The following is a 25,907-nucleotide window of genomic DNA, read 5'->3' as shown; positions in this document are numbered from 1 at the left end:
AAAAAAAACACCACCCGCATGCATATTATCATTTTATATTTCTCATGAAGAATATAAAGAAATTTTCAAGCACATGTAGTAATGATTTCGCCAGATTGGTCGTTTTTTCTTTTCGTTTTTTTTTTTTTGGTTTTTTTTTTTCGTTTTTTCAGACCCCTCCGCTGGTTCAACTGTGTTTAAATATATCTCGGGTGGGTGGGTTTTTGACGGGGGCGTGTCTGTCTATTCTGCTGATAACTTGAATATATCAGCTCTGTTCTCCAGTATGACGGTAGTGATAACATTTCAAATATTTTGGCTGGATAAAATATAAAATGTACTGGCTCTAGTATAATATATAATCTATTTTTGTACTAAAATTAACATTGAGATTTAAATGTGTTTAAGTTGCTCAAACTGCAGAAAACAGTATCAACGGTCCTGTATGTTCCCCGGGCGTCGACTATTTGTGTGCTGAAAAACAAGTTTCACCAGAGATAATAATTTGATAATTTGCTAACCTGTTGATACGTTGAGTTAGGTTAAGTGTGGGGTTTATAGTTATTTCATGGGTTAGTGATATGTCTCTATTGTGGGCTTCAGATGTAGCCATTTTATGGGTTAGTGATATGCCTATGATAATTTCAACTTCTCAGTTGTTGTAAGGTAAGGCTTACTGTGTAGTAGTTCTTTGTACAAGTTACTCGAGCAGTTAGGATATCTATGAGAAAAATTTAGACAGACGATTGGACTGTTTTCACTCTGGATAATACACGCTTCAACTGGCAGAAATGTGAAAATAATATTATCGCCCATTATAGCGCAGTTGTCGGGTCAAAAGGTAACAGCCGTCTTCTCAACGTCAGAGGGTGGGTGAGTACCCGGTGCATGAGAATGTAAACACAAGCACCAGTGTTTACACCATACCGAGGCTCGCCTTGTCACGTGGTCACGTGTGTATATAGCTCAAGTTTAAACACGGTCGGTCTAAAGATAAGATTCATTCTGCCAGCCCTGTTTACTGTGAGAGTTTACGTTTGATGAAGATTTTCTTTTAATCGTTAGCTCTGAGGCATTGTTGCAAAATAAACTCTTGACTTGGGGAGTTTAAATTAAGATGATTTTGTTTTGTTGTTTTTTAAAATATTTTTTATCGTGAATTATTTGAAAGAAAGTCAGGGATTTAGGTAGTTGACTATTGAGTAATAAATCTACCCAGGTGAGAGAGTATTTGGTCAATTCCCTGCTTAGTTAGTTAATATAACAAGCAAAATCACACAACTAAAGGAATGCAACATGACGTCCAGTTATGTACACAAACATACGGAGAGTATCATCTAAAGCAGGGGTCTCCAAACTTTTCGGTCCGAGGGCCGCATTAAATATTAAATAGCAGTTCGGCGGCCGAATCAAAACATTCATTTTGTTTTTAATTATTAATTAATTAATATTTTTTAATCGGTTATTATTTAATAACAAATTGCTACACTACACATGAAAGCATTTAATTGTATTAGTAGAATAGTGACATTGTTTCCTGGATTTCAGTGACCTGAAATTATCATCGGACACGTTTGTTCTCAAATGGTTCTTCACGTATTTCATTCTTCAAAGTTTGCTCACACGAGTATGTTGCTAAAATAATTGAAAGGTACCTTGATGCAAAAGTTTTGGCATTAGGGAAGTCTTCCTTTGGCAAAAAAATTGTAAAAACCCAACAGTCCTTCTTTGAACTTGTCCCCAAAGAGGTCATTTACATGCAACTCAATGACCTCAAGCTGCAGTTCATCTGGGCAACTGGCTACATTTGCTTCAAGTGGGTTTTGAAACAGTCTCACCTCCTAACTTTGAATCCAAGTCAGAAAAAATCGCTGCTAAAACTGCAGCTGGAGTCTTTGATGACCTCGCATGCAAATGACGTTGGAAACTCAGCTGTTGCTTCAACTATGAAGACCTTGCACTGTTGAATGTGAGTCCAGTTGTTGGCCTGTACTTGTTCCAAGTACATGACAAGTTTGGATCTGAAGGCCTGTAGGTAGGTGTATAGATCAGAAACCAGATATTCCTTTCCTTGTAGTTTTAAATTTTTCCTCCAGTCTGACAACTGAGGTTAGTCCAGCCCAAGTTATAACCAGCACATTTTTTTTTCAACTCATTGAATATATAATCTCCGGTAACAGTAACATACATGTTATGTAGGGAAGCCAGCTCTTGTGTTATGTTTATGTCTCCACCCACACCTCTAATGAACACAAGCAGTTGAGAGGTGGAGCAGCTTTCTAGCGACTCATCCATAGCAATTGAAAAAAACGGTAGTTGCACCCAAAGCTACATTTTCAAATTGTTTTGAATTTTCTGTGCAAAGTTCCTCAGCCACCTCCAACAAACTTTTAGCAATAATGTTTTGCGCTGTAATGGTCGTCTGGGAAGCATAACGCACTACTACGTGCCTCAATTTTAATTCGGTAAAAACATAACGTCCACGTAAGCGGCGGCTGATCTTTGCAGGATACTCGTACATTTCCATAATTTTTATCCGTAGACAAAATTATCTCCACGGGCCGGATGAGAGGGTCACACGGGCCGCATATGGCCCGCGGGCCGCAGTTTAGAGACCCCTGAATCAAAAGCAATGACGTAAACATGACGTCCAGTTATGTACACAAACACACGGAGAGCATTATTAAAAGCAAATTAACGTTAACAATACGGAAACAGCAACTTGCCAATGATTTTGACCACAGCTTTGCCTCCTCTCTCCTCGTCCTTGATTCTTCTGGCTACATCTGCTGCCTTTAACAAAAAGCAAAAAAAAACAACAACATTTACTTAAGCTTATTGTAAAGTCCAAAGTTGTTTATTAATATTAAAATAAAAACTAATTAATTTCTAATGTATTCAGATTAAAAAACACGCTACGCGATTGCGTTTTGTAATAAATAAATAAGTAAATAAATAAAATAACAAACAAGCAAAATAAATAAATTTAAAATAAAATAAAATAAAATAAAATAAAAAAAAATAAAATAAAATAAAATAAAATAAAATAAAATAAAATAAAAAAAAAAAAAATAAAAAAAAAAAATAAAATAAAAATAAAATAAAATAAAATAAAATAAAATAAAATAAAGTAAAATAAATTTAAAATAAAATAAAATAAAATAAAATAAAATAAAATAAATAAATAAAAATAAATAAATAAATATACATACGAAAATACACACACACACACACACACATATATATATATATATGTGTGTGTGTGTGTGTGTGTTTGTTTGTGTGTGTCTGGTTATGCTTGAGAGGAAGTTAAACATGTAGATATTTATGTTAAGTTTATGTTTGATGATGAATGTTATTTCTAAGAAAACTCAAATCATACTCTTTATCTTGAACTCTAACGTTAAAGCATTCCTCCTTAACGGATCCGAGACAAGGGGAACAACAAAGTTAAACAACTTAAAGAATCCAGACCTTTAAAAGTAGATGCTGGCGGAATGTATTTGATAAAGAGTCTCAGATAAAATGCATAACTGGGAGATTTATGGAAAGGAAATAATAGAAAGGCAAGGACAAAAAAGGAAAATTGATGAGGATGATGATTATTGAAAGGGTTAAGCTAACGTACATTTTTATCATCAACTGACCAAGAACAGGTTACACTTTATTTATTTATTTTAAATCTACATTTATTACACTTTATTCATTCATTTTTAATCTACATTTATTACACTTTATACATTCTTTTAAAAATCTACATTTATTACACTTTATACATTCTTTTAAAAATCTACATTTATTACACTTTATACATTTATTTTTAATCTACATTTATTACACTTTATACTTTCATTTTAAATCTACATTTATTACACTTTATACATTTATTTTAAATCTACATTTATTACACTTTATACATTTATTTTTAATCTACATTTATTACACTTTATACTTTCATTTTAAATCTACATTTATTACACTTTATACTTTCATTTTGAATCTACATTTATTACACTTGATACATTAATTCGTAATCTACTTTTGATCAAAAAGGGATATACATTAATATTCCTTATATATTTTATAAAAAAAAGAGCAGTTATGTCTAATCTATATTTGATCAAGAAAGGGTTAAATTGCTAAAATGTTTGTACATTTTATATTTTCAATCAATACTTGGCCAAGAGGGTTAATCCACGAATATTTCTACTATGACGACTTGCAGCATTACCTACCTTGTGCCGCTCCATTTTACTGCTGGTTGGGCCATTCCAGACAAATATGACCAGGCCACAGTCCAAAATAAACACATCTCCTTGGTTGAGTGAACTCACATCACACTTGACCTGTCATGGTTCAATCTTCAATGTCAGCAGATTGGTTTTTAAAGTAAATCATGAGATCAGTACGCTTTACAGAGAACAGGGCGCTTTACAGAGACCAGTACACTCTACAGCAGGGGTCTCCAAACTTTTCGGTCCGAGGGCCGCATTAACTATCAAATTTCAGTTCGTGGGCCCGTTTCTTCAAGGCATTTCGTGATTTTTCTTTACAAAGTTCCTCAGCCATCACCAACAAACGTTATTTCCGTGGACAAAAAGATCTCCGCGGGCCGGATGAGAGGACCTCGCGGGCCGCATTTGGCCCGCGGGCCGTAGTTTGGAGACCCCTGCTCTACAGAGACCAGTACACTTTACAGAGACCAGAACACTTTACAGAGACCAGTACGTTTTACAGAGACTAGTACACTTTACAGAGACCATTACACTTTACAGAGACCAGTACACTTTACAGAGAACAGTACACTTTACAGAGACCATTACACTTTACAGAGACCAGTACACTTTACAGAGAACAGTACACTTTACAGAGACCATTACACTTTACAGAGACCAGTACACTTTACAGGAACCAGTACACTTTACAGAGACCATTACACTTTACAGAGACCAGTACACTTTACAGAGAACAGTACACTTTACCGTTATAAAACATTCAATGGACTGATGGGCCACAAAGCAGCTGACGTGATTAATACACAATTAGGTGTGACACACACACCACCATATGTGACGCACAGACACACACCACCACCAGATGTGGCACACACACCACCAAATGTGACACACACACCACCAGATGTGACACACACATCACCAAATGTGACACACACACACCACAAAATGTGACACATACACCACCAGATGTGACACACACATCACCAGATGTGACACACACACCACCAGTTGTGACTCACACACCACCAGATGTGACACACACACACCACCAAATGTGACACACACACAACCAGATGTGATACACACACCACTAGATGTGACACACACACACCACTAGATGTGACACACACACCACCAGATGTGACACACACACAACCAGATGTGACACACACATCACCAGATGTGACACACACACCACCAAATGTGACACACACATCACCACCAGATGTGACACACACACCTCCAGATGTGACGCACACCACCAAATGTGACACACACACACCACCAGATGTGACGCACACCACCAAATGTGACACACACACCACCAGATGTGACACACACCACCAGATGTGACACACACACCACCAGATGTGACACACACACCACCAGATGTGACACACACACCACCAGATGTGACACACACACCACCAGATGTGACACACACACCACCAGATGTGACACACACACACCACCAAATGTGACACACACACCACCAGATGTGACACACACACCACCACCAGAGGTGACACACACCACCAGATGTGACACACACCACCAGATGTGACACACACCACCAGATGTGACACACACCACCAGATGTGACACACACACCACTAGATGTGACACACACACCACTAGATGTGACACACACACAACCAGATGTGACACACACACCACTAGATGTGACACACACACAACACCAGATGTGACACACACCACCAGATGTGACACACACACACACCACCAGATGTGACACACACACCACCAGATGTGACACACACCACCAGATGTGACACACACACACACCACCAGATGTGACACACACACCACCAGATGTGACACACACCACCAGAGGTGACACACACCACCAGATGTGACACACACACCACCACCAGATGTGACACACACACCTCCAGATGTGACGCACACCACCAAATGTGACACACACACACCACCAGATGTGACGCACACCACCAAATGTGACACACACACCACCAGATGTGACACACACCACCAGATGTGACACACACACCACCAGATGTGACACACACACCACCAGATGTGACACACACACCACCAGATGTGACACACACACCACCAGATGTGACACACACACCACCAGATGTGACACACACACACCACCAAATGTGACACACACACACCACCAGATGTGACACACACACCACCACCAGAGGTGACACACACCACCAGATGTGACACACACCACCAGATGTGACACACACCACCAGATGTGACACACACCACCAGATGTGACACACACACCACTAGATGTGACACACACACCACTAGATGTGACACACACACAACCAGATGTGACACACACACCACTAGATGTGACACACACACAACACCAGATGTGACACACACCACCAGATGTGACACACACACACACCACCAGATGTGACACACACACCACCAGATGTGACACACACCACCAGATGTGACACACACACACACCACCAGATGTGACACACACCTGACCAGATGTGACACACACACAACCCCAGATGTGACACACACACCACCAGATGTGACACACACACCTCCAGATGTGACGCACACCACCAAATGTGACACACACACCACCAGATGTGACACACACCACCAAATGTGACACACACCACCAGATGTGACACACACACCACCAAATGTGACACACACACCACCACCAGATGTGTCACACACACACACCACCAGATGTGTCACACACACACCACCAGATGTGACACACACCTCACCAGATGTGACACACACACAACCCCAGATGTGACACACACACCACCAGATGTGACACACACACCTCCAGATGTGACGCACACCACCAAATGTGACACACACCACCAGATGTGACACACACCACCAAATGTGACACACACCACCAGATGTGACACACACACCACCAGATGTGACACACACACCACCAGATGCGACACACACACCACCAGATGTGACACACACACACCACCAGATGTGACACACACACCACCAAATGTGACACACACCACCAGATGTGACACACACACCACCAGATGTGACACACACACCACAAGATGTGACACACACACCACTAGATGTGACACACACACAACCCCAGATGTGACACACACACCACCAGATGTGACACACACCACCAGATGTGACACACACACCACTAGATGTGACACACACACCACCAGATGTGACACACACACCACTAGATGTGACACACACACCACTAGATGTGACACACACACAACCCCAGATGTGACACACACACCACCAGATGTGACACACACCACCAGATGTGACACACACCACCAGATGTGACACACACACCACCAGATGTGACACACACCACCAGATGTGACACACACCACCAGATGTGACACACACACCACTAGATGTGACACACACACCACCAGATGTGACACACACACCACCAAATGTGACACACACACCACTAGATGTGACACACACCACCAGATGTGACTTACACCAACAGATGTGACACACACACACCAGATGTGACACACACACCACCAGATGTGACACACACCACCAGATGTGACACACACACAACCCCAGATGTGACACACACACCACCAGATGTGACACACACCACCAAATGTGACACACACACCACCAGATGTGACACACACACCACCAGATGTGACACATGCAGTACACCATCACGACACACCTGTTTAACCCGAATATTTCTCTTCCCCTTGACTTGCATCAAACGAGTTTTATACTTGTCTCTCTCCACCTTTCGAAATCCAGATTCGATACCGCCCTCCAGATACCTGCAAGTTATGGCTCTTTTTAAAATTATTGTACACTTTCGCTTTTTGTTTTGTCTTTAATGAAATGAACATTTTACAATAGTTTAGTTAGGTTGTATGCCCGACTTTTCTTTGTGTGTAAAACCGACTTGCTTTGATTATATTTATAAGGGAACTCAATCTAAGAGACTTTTTCATCCGGAGCCGCCTGCCACCCACTATCATCACCCGGGTTGGCCCTGTACCACGTGCAGTATTTAACCCTTCAGGTGGGATCACTCCAGCTGTCTCAGGGAACCCTTCAGATGGGTTCACTCTAGCTGTCTCAGTGAACCCTTCAGATGGGATCACTCCAGCTGTCTCAGGGAACCCTTCAGGTGGGATCACTCCAGCTGTCTCAGGGAACCCTTCAGATGGGTTCACTCTAGCTGTCTCAGTGAACCCTTCAGATGGGATCACTCCAGCTGTCTCAGGGAACCCTTCAGGTGGGATCACTCCAGCTGTCTCAGGGAACCCTTCAGGTGGGTTCACGACTGCTGTACCAGATTTTTGTTATTTGGAACAGTCAAGAAGATTTGTTTTCTTATAGGAACAGTTCGCCTAAATGTGTTGAGACGATTTATCACTTTATTACAACTGTTGCTTGCAAACAGTTTTGTATTTTTGTTTAATTAATTCAATGCTCAAGCCTGACGAGTGTATTGTCTATCAATTAACATACCATAAACGACATTATGCGGGCGACTGTAATTGCAAGAAAGTCTATCAGCCCAGTTCAGCAGTAACAGATGTGACATTTATAGACACACTGTATGTAAGGACTGGTAGGAACATTTATATGTCATAGTTTATGCTCCTTTCAGAAGTAGGCCTACATATACAAATTGTCGGTCATGTTTGTATGGGTAATGAAACGTGTTTGCTATGTTTGGGTCTTACAGAAACATTTTTGTAAGTGATATAAAACATGAAATGTAAAATTTCTTCAAATTACACGATTTAGAATTACCCCCCCCCCCCCTCCCCCACTCCCCCTCCCCACTTGGCAACCTGAATACGGTGACATATTTTATTGTACCTTCGTGTCTTTCAAATAGAATGAATTATCAATGTTCTCTGCCCAATGGGCCATAGCTAAATCTGTGATATTGAAATATCATAAAGTAGCTGAGTTCAATGCAAGGACCAGTAGCACAGCCTGCGTCCCCTGAGAATGTGTTGGTTAGCTAACGATTGGTCGTGCGACATGACACCCCCCCCCCCCCCACCCTCCCCAGATGTTGCCAGCGACAGCTTTACTATTGTTTTAGTGTTTTCAAAACTTTCTCCTGGATTTTGAAAAATACTCATAATAAGGTTGACATTAGCCGTTTTCACTTGACTTTAGAGATGCTAATGTTATTTTCTCTTGACTTCAGTCATACTAATGTTATTTTCTCTTGACTTTAGTCATGCTAATGTTATTTTCTCTTGACTTTAGTCATACTAATGTTATTTTCACTTGACTTTATACATACAATGAAGAAACTTAAACCATACTTAAAGTAAGACACTTACTTGACTTCATGCTTATATTAAGACACTTGACGCCGTGCTTAAAGTTAGACACTTACTTGACTCCATGTTTAAAGTAAGACACTTACTTGACGCCATGTTTAAAGTAAGACACTTACATGACGCGATGTTTAAAGTAAGACAATTACTTGACGCGATGTTTAAAGTAAGACACTTACTTGACGCCATGTTTAAAGTAAGACACTTACTTGACGCCATGTTTAAAGTAAGACACTTACTTGACGCCAAGTTTAAAGTAAGACATTTACTTGACGCCATGTTTAAAGTAAGACACTTACTTGACGCCATGTTTAAAGTAAGACACTTACTTGACGCCATGTTTAAAGTAAGACACTTACTTGACGCCAAGTTTAAAGTATGACACTTACTTGACGCCATGTTTAAAGTATGACACTTACTTGACGCCATGTTTAAAGTAAGACTCTTAGTTGACGCCATGTTTAAAGTAAGACACTTACTTGACGCCATGTTTAAAGTAAGACAGAAACAGCTTTGATTCGTGCTCTTGGACCTGTAAATGGAATAGAGTGGACTCTGACGCAATACAACATTGTGTCTAGACGCATCTTCAAACACATTCCAACAGTGTGTCTAGACGCATCTTCAAACACATTCCAACAATGTGTCTAACCAAAACCCTGCAATATTAACCACACATATACACAGACATGCACACAAACACACATAAAAACACACATAGACAACCAAACTCCCACGCAGGCACACAACTACCCAAGCACGCATGCACAAACATTCTCACCCGCAATCAAATATATTTATGCACATAGCTGTCTATGGACTCTGAGCGTACCACAACCATATCTTAAGAAATCCCTGACTCAACCATATCTTAAGAAATCCCTGACTCAACCATATCTTAAGAAATCCCTGACTCAACCATATCTTAAGAAATATCTGACACAACCATATCTTAAGAAATATCTGACACAACCATATCTGTAGAAATCTCTAACACAACCATATCTTAAGAAATATCTGACACAACCATATCTGTAGAAATATCTGACACAACCATATCTGTAGAAATATCTGACACAACCATATCTCTAGAAATATCTGACACAACCATATCTTAAGAAATATCTGACACAACCATATCTTAAGAAATATCTGACACAACCATATCTGTAGAAATATCTGACACAACCATATCTGTAGAAATCTCTAACACAACCATATCTTAAGAAATATCTGACACAACCATATCTGTAGAAATCTCTGACACAACCATATCTGTAGAAATATCTGACACAACCATATCTCTAGAAATCTCTGACACAACCATATCTGTAGAAATATCTGACACAACCATATCTCTAGAAATCTCTGACACAACCATATCTGTAGAAATATCTGACACAACCATATCTGTAGAAATATCTGACACAACCATATCTCTAGAAATCTCTGACACAACCATATCTGTAGAAATCTCTGACACAACCATATCTGTAGAAATCTCTGACACAACCATATCTGTAGTAATATCTGACACAACCATATCTGTAGAAATATCTGACACAACCATATCTGTAGAAATATCTAACACAACCATATCTCTAGAAATCTCTGACCTCTCGGTGTTGAACAGGGCCACCCCCAAGGCTGTCATCTAGCTCGACTGTTTTGTAGGCTGCCACCCCCTTTTCATCTTGAGACGTGTCCTTACCCAGCCAGAAATGTAGATCCCACTCCAACTTGGGCGAGTTTTTTACTTGCTTTGTCTGGTGGACATTTTAAAAACTGAGACTTGTAGTGGACATTTTAAAAACTGAGACTTTGAGTGGACATTTTAAAATCTTAGACTTGAACTGGACATTTTAAAATCTGAGATTTGTAGTGGACATTTTAAAAACTGAGATTTGTAGTGGACATTTTAAAATCTGAGATTTGTAGTGGACATTTTAAAAACTGAGATTTGTAGTGGACATTTTAAAAACTGAGACTTGTAGTGGACATTTTAAAAACTGAGATTTGTAGTGGACATTTTAAAAACTGAGACTTGTAGTGTACATTTTAAAATCTGAGACTTGTAGTGGACATTTTAAAATCTGAGACTTGTAGTGGACATTTTAAAAACTGAGACTTGTAGTGGACATTTTAAAAACTGAGACTTGTTTAGTGGACATTTTAAAAACTGAGACGTCTTGTGGACATTTTAAATTCTGAGACGTCTTGTGGACATTTGTGTTTAAAACTGAGACTTCTAGATGACGTTTTGTCTTCGAATCTTAGACTTGTAAAAGTTTTTGTTCCAAACTTTAGTTTTGAGTTTTTAGCTTCGAATAGATATTTTTGCCTCAAAACTTAGATTTAAAAAACAAACACTTTTAGCTTTATATACGGCAGCTCTTCACGTCAGATACATTTGTGTTGTTGTTTTAATACACACGAAGGCCCATACAATTGTGATAGTATTATGTATTAAAAATCTATTTGTTCTGCTCTGATGACCGGTTCAATCCAAACAAAATTAATTAAAATCTTTGAAATATAAAGGGGTTATTAAAAGTTTGAAAATATGAGAAATACAAACGATAAAACTAGCTCTCCATAGTCAGCTACATAAGAGGCATTAGAAGGTTAAAGTTACAATCAATAGGATATTAATAATAAGAGTAAGTAGCTAAAAGACAAAACTTACATTCAGTAATATGTAAGAGTCACCAGAATAGAATTCTCCATAGGTTTTTGGATCCTGTCGAACTACCTTCAGTTTCTGTCAGCAACAAAAGATGTCATACAGTAAACAATCACCAGTTTACGGCACTACATAGACAAAAGATGTCACACAGTAAACAATCACCAGTTTACGGCACTACATAGACAAAAGATGTCACACAGTAAATAATCACCAGTTTACGGCACTACATAGACAAAATATGTCACACAGTAAACAATCACCAGTTTACGGCACTACATAGACAAAAGATGTCACACAGTAAACAATCACCAGTTTACGGCACTACGTAGTGGCTCAAAAACTCATTAGGGTGGTGAAGACTGCTAGACTGGGCTGCTAGATCATTAGGGGGGGGGTCTGATATTGTGTGATATGTGACGAGGGGGGGGTGTCTGATATTGTGTGATTTGTGACGAGGGTGGTGGTCTGATCTTGTGTGATATGTGACGAAGGGGTCTGATATTGTGATATGTGACGAGGGGGGGGGTCTGATATTGTGTGATATGTGACGAGGGGGGTGGTGGTCTGATATTGTGTGATATGTAACGAGGGGGGTCTGATATTGTGTGTTATGTAACGAGGGGGTCTGATATTGTGTGATATGTAACGAGGGGGGGTCTGATATTGTGTGATATGTAACGAGGGGGTCTGATATTGTGTGATATGTAACGAGGGGGGGGGTCTGATATTGTGTGTTATGTAACGAGGGGGTCTGATCTTGTGTGATATGTGACGAAGGGGTCTGATATTGTGTGATGTGTAACGAGGGGGGGGGTCTGATATTGTGTGTTATGTAACGAGGGGGTCTGATATTGTGTGATATGTAACGAGGGGGTCTGATATTGTGTGTTATGTAACGAAAGGGTCTGATATTGTGTGATGTGTAACGAGGGGGGGGGGTCTGATATTGTGTGCTATGTTACGAGGGTGGGGGAGTCTGATATTGTGTGATATGTAACGAGGGGGTGTCTGATATTGTGTGATTTGTGACGAGGGTGGTGGTCTGATCTTGTGTGATATGTAACGAGGGGGGGTCTGATATTGTGTGATATGTAACGAAGGGGGTCTGATATTGTGTGTTATGTAACGAGGGTGGGGGAGTCTGATATTGTGTGATATGTAACGAGGGGGGGTCTGATATTGTGTGATATATAACGAAGGGGGTCTGATATTGTGTGTTATGTAACGAGGGTGGGGGAGTCTGATATTGTGTGATATGTAACGAGGGGGTCTGATATTGTGTGATATGTAACGAGGGGGTCTGATATTGTGTGATATGTAACGAGGGGGGTCTGATCTTGTGTGATATGTAACGAGGGGGGGCTGATATTGTGTTATATGAAACGAGGGGAGGGGAGTATAAGTCCAAATTGCGTAACATTATTCATGAACGACCACTATATATGCATTTAACCACATCTCCTTTTAAAACATTGTTTAACTTTTATTTTCAGCTTCATAGGCCCGTTTTATCCTTCAGCCTGTTATTCCAAAGCCTTTGTCTCCCCAAGAACAATCACCGAGACGGCAGTTGTTTTATGTTTTAGACAAGAACAATCATCAAGACGGCAGTTGTTATTGTTCTCTACTCAATAGGTTCCCGTCCCGATCTAGAGAACCCCATCTGTCCGGTGGTCCGAACCAGGGACTTTTAGAGTTAGCAACCATACGATCTTCCTTCTCAATAACCGGGGATTGTTGCTATCTCCCGTAGTTAAAAAATATCAGTTTATATAGTTCACATTTACACTTGTAAGAAATGTTCGCTTTCAAAGTTTACATCATTAATGTTTCCACTTGTAATCAGCGCTACCATCTCCTAATAGACCTAGTTGTGTTCTGATCATTCAGATGCCCTTGTTTCTCTCCCGCCGTTTATATCACCTTAGAAGGCACCAGATTCTTATATGTTCATCTTTTAACCAAGGCGCCTACACCCCAATGGCATTTAACCAACGACCATTTAAGGTTACCTCACTAAACCGTGGACCGTTTAAGGCTAACAATATGACTATTGTACCAGACAAGTATACTGACATTATAATTAAATTTTAAAAGGACGGACAAGACAGCTATAGTGAATTTATGAACAAACATTAAAAGGACGGACAAGATAGCTATAGTGAATTTATGAAAAAACATTAAAAGGACGGACAAGACAGCTATAATGAATTTATGAACAAACATTAAAAGGACGGACAAGATAGCTATAGTGAATTTATGAACAAACATTAAAAGGACGGACAAGATAGCTATAGTGAATTTATGAACAAACATTAAAAGGACGGACAAGACAGCTATAGTGAATTTATGAACAAATTTTAAAAGGACGGACAAGACAGCTATAGTGAATTTATGAACAAATTTTAAAAGGACGGACAAGACAGCTAAAGTGAATTTATGAACAAACATTAAAAGGACGGACAAGATCGCTATTTAGAATTTTAAAATCTCAAGGAAAATTCAACAGATCTGCATCTCTGTAGATCACATATAACGTAAATTGGTAGTTAATCTCTGTGCAACAGGTGATATCTAATTTAAATTGTTAAGTAGTTAAGTAGCTTATCTATCGGGAATTGTTAACAGCTTACCAACATCTTCATAATATCGTTAACAACTTACCAACATCTTCATAATATGGTTAACAAATTACCAACATCATCATAATATGGTTAACAACTTACCAGCATCCTACATTATCGTTAACAACTTACCAACATCCTCATAATATGGTTAACAACTTACCAACATCATCATAATATGGTTAACAAGTTACCAACATCCTCATAATATTATCCCCAAGGAAAGCACGGAAAATGTTTTCCATCTAATTGAAGACGTCTAAGAAATAAAGCAAGTTTACATTTGAGCAACACGTCAATAATATTTACCTCAATTCTCCATATCTCAAGTCCAGTTTTACGACCAGCGTTTTCAAAAGCTGCATCTACAGCCATCTCTGGGGTTAACCGTACACACACATAGACAAGCCCTCAACTGAATCCCTGTGACCATGTGGCCTAGTGTGGCGTATGGTGGCGTGGCTGTGTGTCGCACAATGCTAAGGTGTGCTGGGCACATCTGTAATAAAACCTAATGCCAAGCTGTTGGTGTATGAGGTCAGTACTTGCAACATATTTCCTTCAAATCGATGACTGGTCTACTCCAACAAGTGCAGCCTTTCTATGTGAGCAGAAAGCTCGTCTGTTGCTCACCTCCATGTTTTTGTTGTCTAATGAAACGTTTGTTGACGTTCTCACGTATTTATCAAATGTGGGCTTATGTTACTGACATCTAGACAGATGCAAGGATTCAATAAATTAACTAATATAAGATAGGCGCAGTGGCATCGCAAGGGGAGAGCGGGTGGGGCGGGCGCCTCTGTTGGCAAAAATTTAAAAGATAATTTTAAGCTGAAGTATTTAATTATACACTAAGTGTGGCACCAAAGCAAAATACTGACCGGTAAAAAGCGCCACCAACCTTTCCAACTGTGTGTGTGTGGGGGGGGGGGGGGGTGGGGAGGGGGAGGAGGCTTTTTCATTTACATGAAAAAGTATAATATTAATGGGAGAGGTCAAGAAATTGATAGTTGGCACCGGGTTCCGGAATGGGCTGCTACGCTTCTGCTCAGGCGGACAGGAGGAATCATAAATTACCCAGCACATAGACAATATATTTAGAAGGATGCAATAACTCAAGGATTTAATGTATGAACAAACATTTAGACCACTAAAACTAACAAAAAATATGGTTTTGACATTCAGGACACACTCCCATGTACCGAATGACTAGTGGTTTAAATAGGTAGATCTAGATCAAGGTGTGTTTAGGGTTTGCTTCCATATCCTTTGTCAATCCAAAAACAAACAGCAAGGCAGCAGTTGTTTGATTTTGGAGTTGTCTTTCCTAGATGAATTGCTGTCCCCAGCTATCGTGCCTCATATATCTGTGGGTTCGAACTGGGGACTTTCGTTTCAAGTGGAATAATGAAATTAGAGTCAAGTCAAGATGTAGGACAGAAATCATGTCAACTGGTAGGACAGAAATCATGTCAACTGGTAGGACAGAAATCATGTCAACTGGTAGGACAGAAATCATGACAAATGGTAGGACAGAAACCATGTCAAGATGTTGGACAGAAATCATGTCAAGATGCTGGACAAAAATCATGACAAGATGTTGGAGAGAAGTCATGTCAAGATGTAGGACAGAAATCATGTCAAGAAATAGAACAGAAATCATGTCAAGATGTAGGACAGAAATCATGTCAACTGGTAGGACAGAAATCATGACAAATGGTAGGACAGAAATCATGACAAGATGCTGGACAGAAATCATGTCAAGATGTAGGACAGAAATCATGTCAAGATGTTGGACAGAAATCATGTCAAGAAATAGGACAGAAACCATGTCAAGATGTAGGACAGAAATCATGTCAAGATGTAGGACAGAAATCATGTCAAGATGTTGGACAGAAATCATGTCAAGAAATAGGACAGAAACCATGTCAAGATGTAGGACAGAAATCATGTCAAGATGTAGGACAGAAATCATGTCAAGATGTAGGACAGAAATCATGTCAAGATGTAGGACAGAAATCATGACAAGATGTAGGACAAAAATCATGTCAAGATGTTGGACAGAAATCATGTCAAGATGTTGGAGAGAAATCATGTCAAGAAAAAGGACAGAAATCATGTCAAGATGTTGGACAGAAATCATGTCAAGATGTAGGACAGAAATCATGACAAATGGTAGGACAGAAATCATGTCAAGATGTTGGACAGAAATCATGTCAAGATGTTGGAGAGAAATCATGTCAAGAAATAGGACAGAAATCATGTCAAGATGTAGGACAGAAATCATGACAAGATGTTGGACAGAAATCATGTCAAGAAGTTGGACAGAAATCATGTCAAGATGTTGGACAGAAATCATGTCAAGATGTTGGACAGAAATCATGTCAAGATGTTGGACAGAAATCATGTCAAGAAATAGGACAGAAATCATGACAAGATGTAGGACAGAAATCATGACAAGATGTTGGACAGAAATCATGTCAAGAAATAGGACAGAAATCATGTCAAGATGTAGGACAGAAATCATGTCAAGATGTTGGACAGAAATCATGTCAAGAAATAGGACAGAAATCATGACAAGATGTAGGACAGAAATCATGACAAGATGTTGGACAGAAATCATGTCAAGAAATAGGACAGAAATCATGTCAAGATGTAGGACAGAAATCATGTCAACTGGTAGGACAGAAATCATGACAAATGGTAGGACAGAAATCATGACAAATGGTAGGACAGAAACCATGTCAAGATGCTGGACAGAAATCATGTCAAGAAAAAGGACAGAAATCATGTTAAGATGTAGCACAGAAATCATGTCAAGATGTTGGACAGAAATCATGTCAAGAAATAGGACAGAAATCATGTCAAGAAAAAGAACAGAAATCATGTCAAGATGTAGGACTGAAATCATGTCAAGATGTTGGACAGAAATCATGTCAAGATGTTGGACAGAAACCATGTCAAGATGTTGGACAGAAATCATGTCAAGAAATAGGACAGAAATCATGTCAAGAAATAGGACAGAAATCATGTCAAGATGTTGGACAGAAACCATGTCAAGATGTTGGACAGAAACCATGTCAAGATGTTGGACAGAAATCATGACAAATGGTAGGACAGAAATCATGTCAAGATGTTGGACAGAAATCATGTCAAGATGTAGGACAGAAATCATGTCAAGATGTAGGACAGAAATCATGTCAAGATGTAGGACAGAAATCATGTCAAGATGTAGGACAGAAATCATGTCAAGATATTTGAGAAGAATTATGTTGTGATCAGACACTTTTATTACCTCGTGGGGTGTAAAAACAAAATAATAACGTATGAACTAACATCCCAATATTTCCACAAAACAAATTAAAATAACCTTGTATGTACCAAATGGCTTCCCCTACAGGCTAACAAATTAATTAAATATAGGCTTTTATTTAGCTGCAAACAATTTTCCGTACACAATCTAAAACGAAACAGCCATGTACATTTGCAATATTTTCCCCATTAATCTAAATTATATTATCCGGTAGCTTCACAACATTTTCATCAAACTGATAAATATCCAAAATTTAAATATTAACATATTTTAAAGTTGTGGAAAACAATATTTATACTAGCTTTTATTTAACTTGCTTCCTTTACATGTCTTTTGTCTGTCGTGCTTCGTCATCGATCGAAACTGCCGAGCGAAATGTTGACCACTTCTAACTGACCGATTTGTTTCAAAGTTGTTGGGCCAAGACCTGATGACAGTAAAATAAGACATCAACTTTGACTTAATTAGACAATTAATTAATGTCTAATAATTAATTAAAGTTTCATATATAAAGTACCTTTTCCATTTTATTATATGCACATACGTGTTCATTTTGTGTGCAATTATTTTTAGACATGTACTGAAATAAAAGTATTCATAAAATTTTGGAAGCTACTCACACTTTTCTTTACAGTTATTTAAAGAAAATCATTTTTTTTTCTCCTTTTTAGTGGATAATTATAAAAAAAGCTTGTTATTAAAAAAAGTTTTTTTTTATGAATTTGTTTTTACAGTTCTATACCAGAGAAACAAATGAAAGCACTGAATGGTAAAGTGTCAAATAAATTAAAGAAGAAAAACCAACAACGAGATCTGTGATTACTTTATGAATGCTGTTACAAATTTATTTATTCCTTCGATAAATTCTGTTTTGTGCTTCTTTGATGTATAAAAGATGAATAAAGTGGTTTTATCTAAGACAATTACAAAAATAGAATGACGGCTCAGTGCTAACATACTGAGCTGCTTTTAACAAACTTCAATGGATGGTGGTATTCATACAATGACAATCTTTAAGCCATTTTGGTATTTAAACAAGACAATCTCCAAGCTATGGTGGTATTCATACACGACAATCTTTAAGCTATGGTGGTTTTCAAGCAAGACAATCTCCAAACTATGGTGGTATTCAAACAAGAAAATGGTAGTATTCATACATGAAGGTATTATTATATTAATAAATGACTATTTTCAAATAATGTTATTCTTGTCATATCCAATCATTCAAGCAGTCATCTTGGCCCAACAGTCATGTCATATCTTGTCTCAACAGTCATGTCATATCTTATGTCAGCAGTCATGTCATATCTTATGTCAGCAGTTATGTCATATCTTGTCTCAGCATTCATGTCATATCTTATGTCAACAGTCATGTCATATCTTATGTCAGCAGTCATGTCATATCTTATGTCAGCAGTCATGTCATATCTTATGTCAGCAGTCATGTCATATCTTATGTCAGCAGTCATGTCATATCTTATGTCAGCAGTCATGTCATATCTTATGTCAGCAGTCATGTCATATCTTATGTCAGCAGTCATGTCATATCTTATGTCAGCAGTCATGTCATATCTTATGTCAGCAGTCATGTCATATCTTATGTCAGCATTTATGTCATATCTTATGTCAGCAGTCATGTCATATCTTGGCCCAACAGTCATGTCATATCTTGTCTCAGCAGTCATGTCATATCTTATGTCAGCAGTCATGTCATATCTTGTCTCAGCAGTCATGTCACGTCCTGATTGAATCAGTCATGTCACATCTTGATTTAAGCAGTCAGGTAATTTAATAACCTTTTTTACATTCCACCAAAAAGGCATCTGATCATTCAATTAGTTAATATTTTAATTAGTCAATCGTTTAATTAGTCAATCGTTTAAATAGTCAATCGTTTAATTAGTCAATCGTTTAATTAGTCAATCGTTTAATTAGTCAATCGTTTAATAAGTCAATCAATCGTAAAAGCATATGACTCATATAATGTAATTTAAATAATTTTAGATACAAAGTTCTAAATATGACTAAACTAAAAAGTAGATTTATATCAAGTTTGTATATAAAAATATGAATTTTTCTCTAAACTTGACACCAAGAACAATGGAAGCGACAGAATATTCTTGAGCTTCTCTTATAGTTGTTATCATAGAGAGAACCGTAGCATTCATGTTACCATTACATCATCCGCTCAAACTAATCATCTACATGAAGTCATCTAATTATCTACATGACGTCATCTAATGACTTATATATGAAATCATGCATTAAAATAAATAAAAATAGTCTTCACTGGTGTCTTATTAGTCCGCAATTAAATTTCATCCAAATCTTTTTTTCTAGAAAGTCCTCAAACTTTACATGGTTATAATATCAAATGTCGGTCACAATGTATAACAAACGTATAGACCTTTATCAACAGTGTGTTAGTGCTAGTAGAGCGCTAGGGGTGGGGCATAATTTAGAGAAGTCGACATCATTCATTTGGAAAAACGGACAGTAATGGACACCTTATATATATATATATATATATATATATATATATATATATATATATATATATATATATATATATATATATAACATATATATAATATATATATACGTGTGTTTGTATAAATGAATGTGTCAATGTTTCAATAGTAATAGTTATTTAGAAACTAGTTCAAATTTAACCATCAAATTAGATTTGTTAATTTAAAATATAAAACTTGCATAAATAAATATTTGAAAATTTAGATAATACATGATATTACAATCAAACATGCTTTAGTCGAGACAAAATGATTGTGTCAATCAGTGTTTGACATGACAAAAAAATGTTCACACAATCCATTTTCCACAGCTGCTCTCAATCTTCCCTGTTCACTCCACGGTTTGTTACTCTCACTCAGCTAAGTAATCTTTTGTTTACTTGATACCTACTCTTCACTCAGCTAAGTAATCTTTTGTTTACTTGATACCTACTCTTCACTCAGCTAAGTAATCTTTTGTTTACTTGATACCTACTCTTCACTCAGCTAATTAATCTTTTGTTTACTTGATACCTACTCTTCACTCAGCTAAGTAATCTTTTGTTTACTTGATACCTACTCTTCACTCAGCTAAGTAATCTTTTGTTTACTTGATACCTACTCTTCACTCAGCTAAGTAATCTTTTGTTTACTTGATACATACTCTTCACTCAGCTAAGTAATCTTTTGTTTACTTGATACATACTCTCACTCAGCTAGACTGTGTCCTTACACCAGAAGTCTGTGTGCTTGCATCAGACTGTCGGCGTGCTTACATCAGACAGTCTGTATGTTTACATTAGACTGTTTGTGTGCTTACATTAGACAGTTTGTGTGCTAACATTACAAATCTGTAAGATTACACCAACAGTCTGTGTGCTTACATTAGACTATGTCCTTACACCAGTAGTATGTGTGCTTACATTACAAATCTGTATGCTTACACCAACAGTCTGTGTGCTTACATTAGACTATATCCTTACACCAGTAGTATGTGTGCTTACATTAGACTATGTCCTTACACCAGTAGTATGTGTGCTTACATTACAAATCTGTATGCTTACACCAGCAGTCTGTGCTTACATCAGACAGTCTGTTTGCTTGTATAAGACACATTAGGTAGTGTCAATATTTCACCTTACTTTACAAGCCCGATCAAAAGTAAGAAACGAACGTTTACTTTCAATTATAAACAAGTTTACGCTTATCTCCCCCTGTCAGATGACCCAATGTTTATATCTTGCAAATCGATAGCTAGACAGTAGGAACCAATTCAAACAGTTTTTCCAATCACAGATATACACATACAAAAAAATTAAGATACATGGTAAAAATATATACATAAATAACTTCATTACAGTTGTGCTAAATAAAAGGTGACAATTCAAACATAAATAAATAGCAGTTACTGCATATATTTTAAACAGTTACTGCATATATTTTTAAAAATGTAATCTGAAAGAAAACGAGCTGAGAAATGAGAATAAAAGCTGGTCATTTGCTCATTACTCATACACAAGGTGGTGACTGAACAGACAGAGAACATTTTATAAATCAGACGAAACCTTAGCATATCCTATGTAGCCTTGGTCAGTTAGATGGACTGTACTCAATACATAAGTAGACTTGATTGCAACTATTTCACTCACAAAATATTTTGCTAGATAACATATTGTATTAGGGACGCGGAGTGGTATCAATTTTGTAGTTTGATGCTATTAATATACAACGTGTTTCATTATAGACAGCTGTAGGGAAAAACCTACATAGAGCAGAGATCGATGATGATAGGATATTTCTGAAATCGATAATTTTATAACGCTGCACGTTTTCCGGCAAGATGTGCATCAATTTACAGATACAGGTGAGAAACACAGAACTTACAGATACAGGTGAGAAACACAGAACTTACAGATACAGGTGAGAAACACGGAACTCACAGATACAGGTGAGAAACACAGAACTTACAGATACAGGTGAGAAACACAGAACTTACAGATACAGGTGAGAAACACGGAACTTACAGATACAGGTGAGAAACACAGAACCTACAGATACAGGTGAGAAACACATTTGAGACGGACACATAAACTAGTGACAATCTAGACACCGTGAAAACAATCCCATGTGAACAGTTCGCTAGCTAACAATCAATCTGTGCAATACAGCTGAGTTTCTCGACAAAAATATCACGACTTATGTGATTGTAGCTTGAATGCATGTGATTGTAGCTTGAATGCATGAAGGATGGCGGAATACAGAGACACCGACTGGACATTTCTAGAACGCACTCTTTGACACGGTCAAACTCACATGTGCATTCGTTGTTTTCTGAATGAAAAAGGGACAACAAATCAAGTGATCAATGAATCATTCTCATCCATGTTAACTATTCAACAGTTGTAAGTTTTATTTCAGTGTTAGTATGACATCTGGCCAGTTGAACCTGTGTTGTGACTGAGGAGCATGGCTGTAGGTGTGTACAATCCCGTGCGTGTTGACTTGGTTTGACCGACTTGTCGTGCAACAACTTCCTACAGCTTGCATGTCAACAGGTGCGAGGGAAAACTGGAACACGCACATCTGGTAGCTATAGGTAAACGCGATTGTATGGATTGTTTAATCGTGTGCAGCCTATAGGTCAACACGGTTCTAGATTTTCATCAAATTAACAAAAACAAAGAAACAAGCTAGTCAGATCTGCATTCATACTTTTCTAAGACAAACCAAGATCACACTGGAGTGGTGCGTCGAACGATATCTATAGATGGTACCACAGACGGTGGGGAGCCAGACCTTAGCATGGTGGAACTTGTGGCGGCTGAGTTGGGAGCGTGGAACTCCGCCGTGGTGGAGATGGTGTTGTTGGTGTTGGAGCGTGGGCAGGCGTAGTTGGACAGCTCGTGGGAGGTGTCTGAGATGGGCGTGTAGGTGAAGTAGCTCTCTGAGCGACTGGCCGACGGCTCACGAGATCTGTCACGTGACTGCGTGCGATCCCGCGAGTTCTCACGAGGCATCCTCCTGATGTGCCGGGCGGCCTGGTGGTTCCTGTCGTTGTGTTCAGACTTGAGGGCCAGCCGCTTGACCCGCTGGGAGTGTTTATGTTTGGAGATGTACAGGTAGACGGAGAAAACACCTGACAGCTCGGTCAGGACAAACGAGCCCACGGCCATGAAGAAAGAAGATCCGTAGTCGTAGAGGAAACGCGGCTCTTCTATAGACGTCTTAGACTTGTTGCCAACTTCACCCGTGATGCTGCCGATGTACAGTATGATGCCAACCAGCGTACAGAGGCCTGCAAATAAACAAACACAATGTGTATAATGCCAACTAGCGTACAGAGGCCTGTAAATATACAAACACAATCAGATGCCAACCAGCGTACAGAGGCCTGCAAATATACAAACACAATCAGATGCAAACCAGCGTACAGAGGCCTGCAAATATACAAACACATTGTGTATGATGCCAACTAGCGTACAGAGGCCTGCAAATATACAAACACAATGTGTATGATGTCAACTAGCGTACAGAGGCCTGCAAATATACAAACACAATCAGATGCCAACCAGCGTACAGAGGCCTGCAAATATACAAACACAATGTGTATGATTCCAACCAGCGTACAGAGGCCTGCAAAAATACAAACACAGTCAGTGTAAAGTTTAAAGTTGTATTGTGTGTGGCTGTGTAAAGTTTAAAGTTGTATTGTGTGTGGCTGTGTAAAGTTTAAAGTTGTATTGTGTGTGGCTGTGTAAAGTTTAAAGTTGTATTGCGTGTGGCTGTGTAAAGTTTAAAGTTGTATTGTGTGTGGCTGTGTAAAGTTTAAAGTTGTATTGCGTGTGGCTGTGTAAAGTTTAAAGTTGTATTGTGTGTGGCTGTGTAAAGTTTAAAGTTGTATTGTGTGTGGCTGTGTAAAGTTTAAAGTTGTATTGCGTGTGGCTGTGTAAAGTTTAAAGTTGTATTGTGTGTGGCTGTGTAAAGTTTAAAGTTGTATTGTGTGTGGCTGTGTAAAGTTTAAAGTTGTATTGTGTGTGGCTGTGTAAAGTTTAAAGTTGTATTGTGTGTGGCTGTGTAAAGTTTAAAGTTGTATTGTGTGTGGCTGTGTAAAGTTTAAAGTTGTATTGTGTGTGGCTGTGTAAAGTTTAAAGTTGTATTGTGTGTGGCTGTGTAAAGTTTAAAGTTGTATTACGTGTGGCTGTGTAAAGTTTAAAGTTGTATTACGTGTGGCTGTGTAAAGTTTAAAGTTGTATTGTGTGTGGCTGTGTAAAGTTTAAAGTTGTATTACGTGTGGCTGTGTAAAGTTTAAAGTTGTATTACGTGTGGCTGTGTAAAGTTTAAAGTTGTATTGTGCGTGGCTGTGTAAAGTTTAAAGTTGTATTGTGTGTGGCTGTGTAAAGTTTAAAATTGTATTGTGTGTGGCTGTGTAAAGTTTAAATTTGTATTGCGCGTGGCTGTGTAAAGTTTAAAGTTGTATTGTGTGTGGCTGTGTAAAGTTTAAAGTTGTATTGTGTGTGGCTGGGTAAAGTTTAAAGTTGTATTGTGTGTGGCTGTGTAAAGTTTAAAGTTGTATTGTGTGTGGCTGTGTAAAGTTTAAAGTTGTATTGTGTGTGGCTGTGTAAAGTTTAAAGTTGTATTGTGTGTGGCTGTGTAAAGTTTAAAGTTGTATTGTGTGTGGCTGGGTAAAGTTTAAAGTTGTATTGTGTGTGGCTGTGTAAAGTTTAAAGTTGTATTAAGTGTGGCTGTGTAAAGTTTAAAGTTGTATTGTGTGTGGCTGTGTAAAGTTTAAAGTTGTATTGTGTGTGGCTGTGTAAAGTTTAAAGTTGTATTGTGTGTGGCTGTGTAAAGTTTAAAGTTGTATTAAGTGTGGCTGTGTAAAGTTTAAAGTTGTATTGTGTGTGGCTGGGTAAAGTTTAAAGTTGTATTGTGTGTGGCTGTGTAAAGTTTAAAGTTGTATTGTGTGTGGCTGTGTAAAGTTTAAAGTTGTATTGCGTGTGGCTGTGTAAAGTTTAAAGTTGTATTGTATGTGGCTGTGTAAAGTTTAAAGTTGTATTGTGTGTGGCTGTTTAAAGTTTAAAGTTTTATTGTGTGTGGCTGTGTAAAGTTTAAAGTTGTATTGTGTATGGCTGTGTAAAGTTTAAAGTTGTATTGTGTGTGGCTGTTTAAAGTTTAAAGTTATATTGTGTGTGGCTGTGTAAAGTTTAAAGTTGTATTGTGC

The 25,907-nt window shown here is 38.2% G+C and overlaps 2 protein-coding genes across 4 annotated transcripts in view; both read right to left on the bottom strand.

Moving 5' to 3' along the window:
* The window catches only part of LOC131938749 (advillin), a 39,169-nt gene extending 23,837 nt beyond the window's left edge, over window positions 1-15,332 (bottom strand). For 2 of the 3 annotated variants that reach the window (XM_059296891.1, XM_059296892.1), the window contains exons 1-7: window positions 15,176-15,332; window positions 12,243-12,317; window positions 11,173-11,322; window positions 10,036-10,088; window positions 7,918-8,023; window positions 4,215-4,325; window positions 2,706-2,772 (exon numbers count right to left, since the gene is read on the bottom strand). In XM_059296891.1, the coding sequence (XP_059152874.1) occupies window positions 2,706-2,772; window positions 4,215-4,325; window positions 7,918-8,023; window positions 10,036-10,088; window positions 11,173-11,322; window positions 12,243-12,317; window positions 15,176-15,241 (628 nt within the window). In that variant the 5' untranslated portion in view covers window positions 15,242-15,332. Of the gene's footprint in view, window positions 1-2,705; window positions 2,773-4,214; window positions 4,326-7,917; window positions 8,024-9,645; window positions 9,664-10,035; window positions 10,089-11,172; window positions 11,323-12,242; window positions 12,318-15,175 lie in introns of those variants that run through there. The other variant, XM_059296893.1, reaches the window with a different exon arrangement.
* An 8,089-nt stretch (window positions 15,333-23,421) lies between these two features.
* LOC131938743 (voltage-dependent calcium channel gamma-5 subunit) overlaps window positions 23,422-25,907 on the bottom strand; it is a 34,084-nt gene continuing 31,598 nt past the window's right edge. The window contains exon 4 of the mRNA XM_059296883.1: window positions 23,422-23,984. Coding sequence (XP_059152866.1) covers window positions 23,422-23,984 — 563 coding nt within the window. The remainder of the gene's footprint in view (window positions 23,985-25,907) is intronic.

This window comes from Physella acuta, unplaced genomic scaffold, assembly GCF_028476545.2.
Source record: "Physella acuta isolate Inbredline_101_S28 unplaced genomic scaffold, ASM2847654v3 ptg000256l, whole genome shotgun sequence".
Classification (NCBI taxonomy): domain Eukaryota; kingdom Metazoa; phylum Mollusca; class Gastropoda; family Physidae; genus Physella; species Physella acuta.
This window is presented reverse-complemented; position numbering and strand designations above follow the sequence as displayed.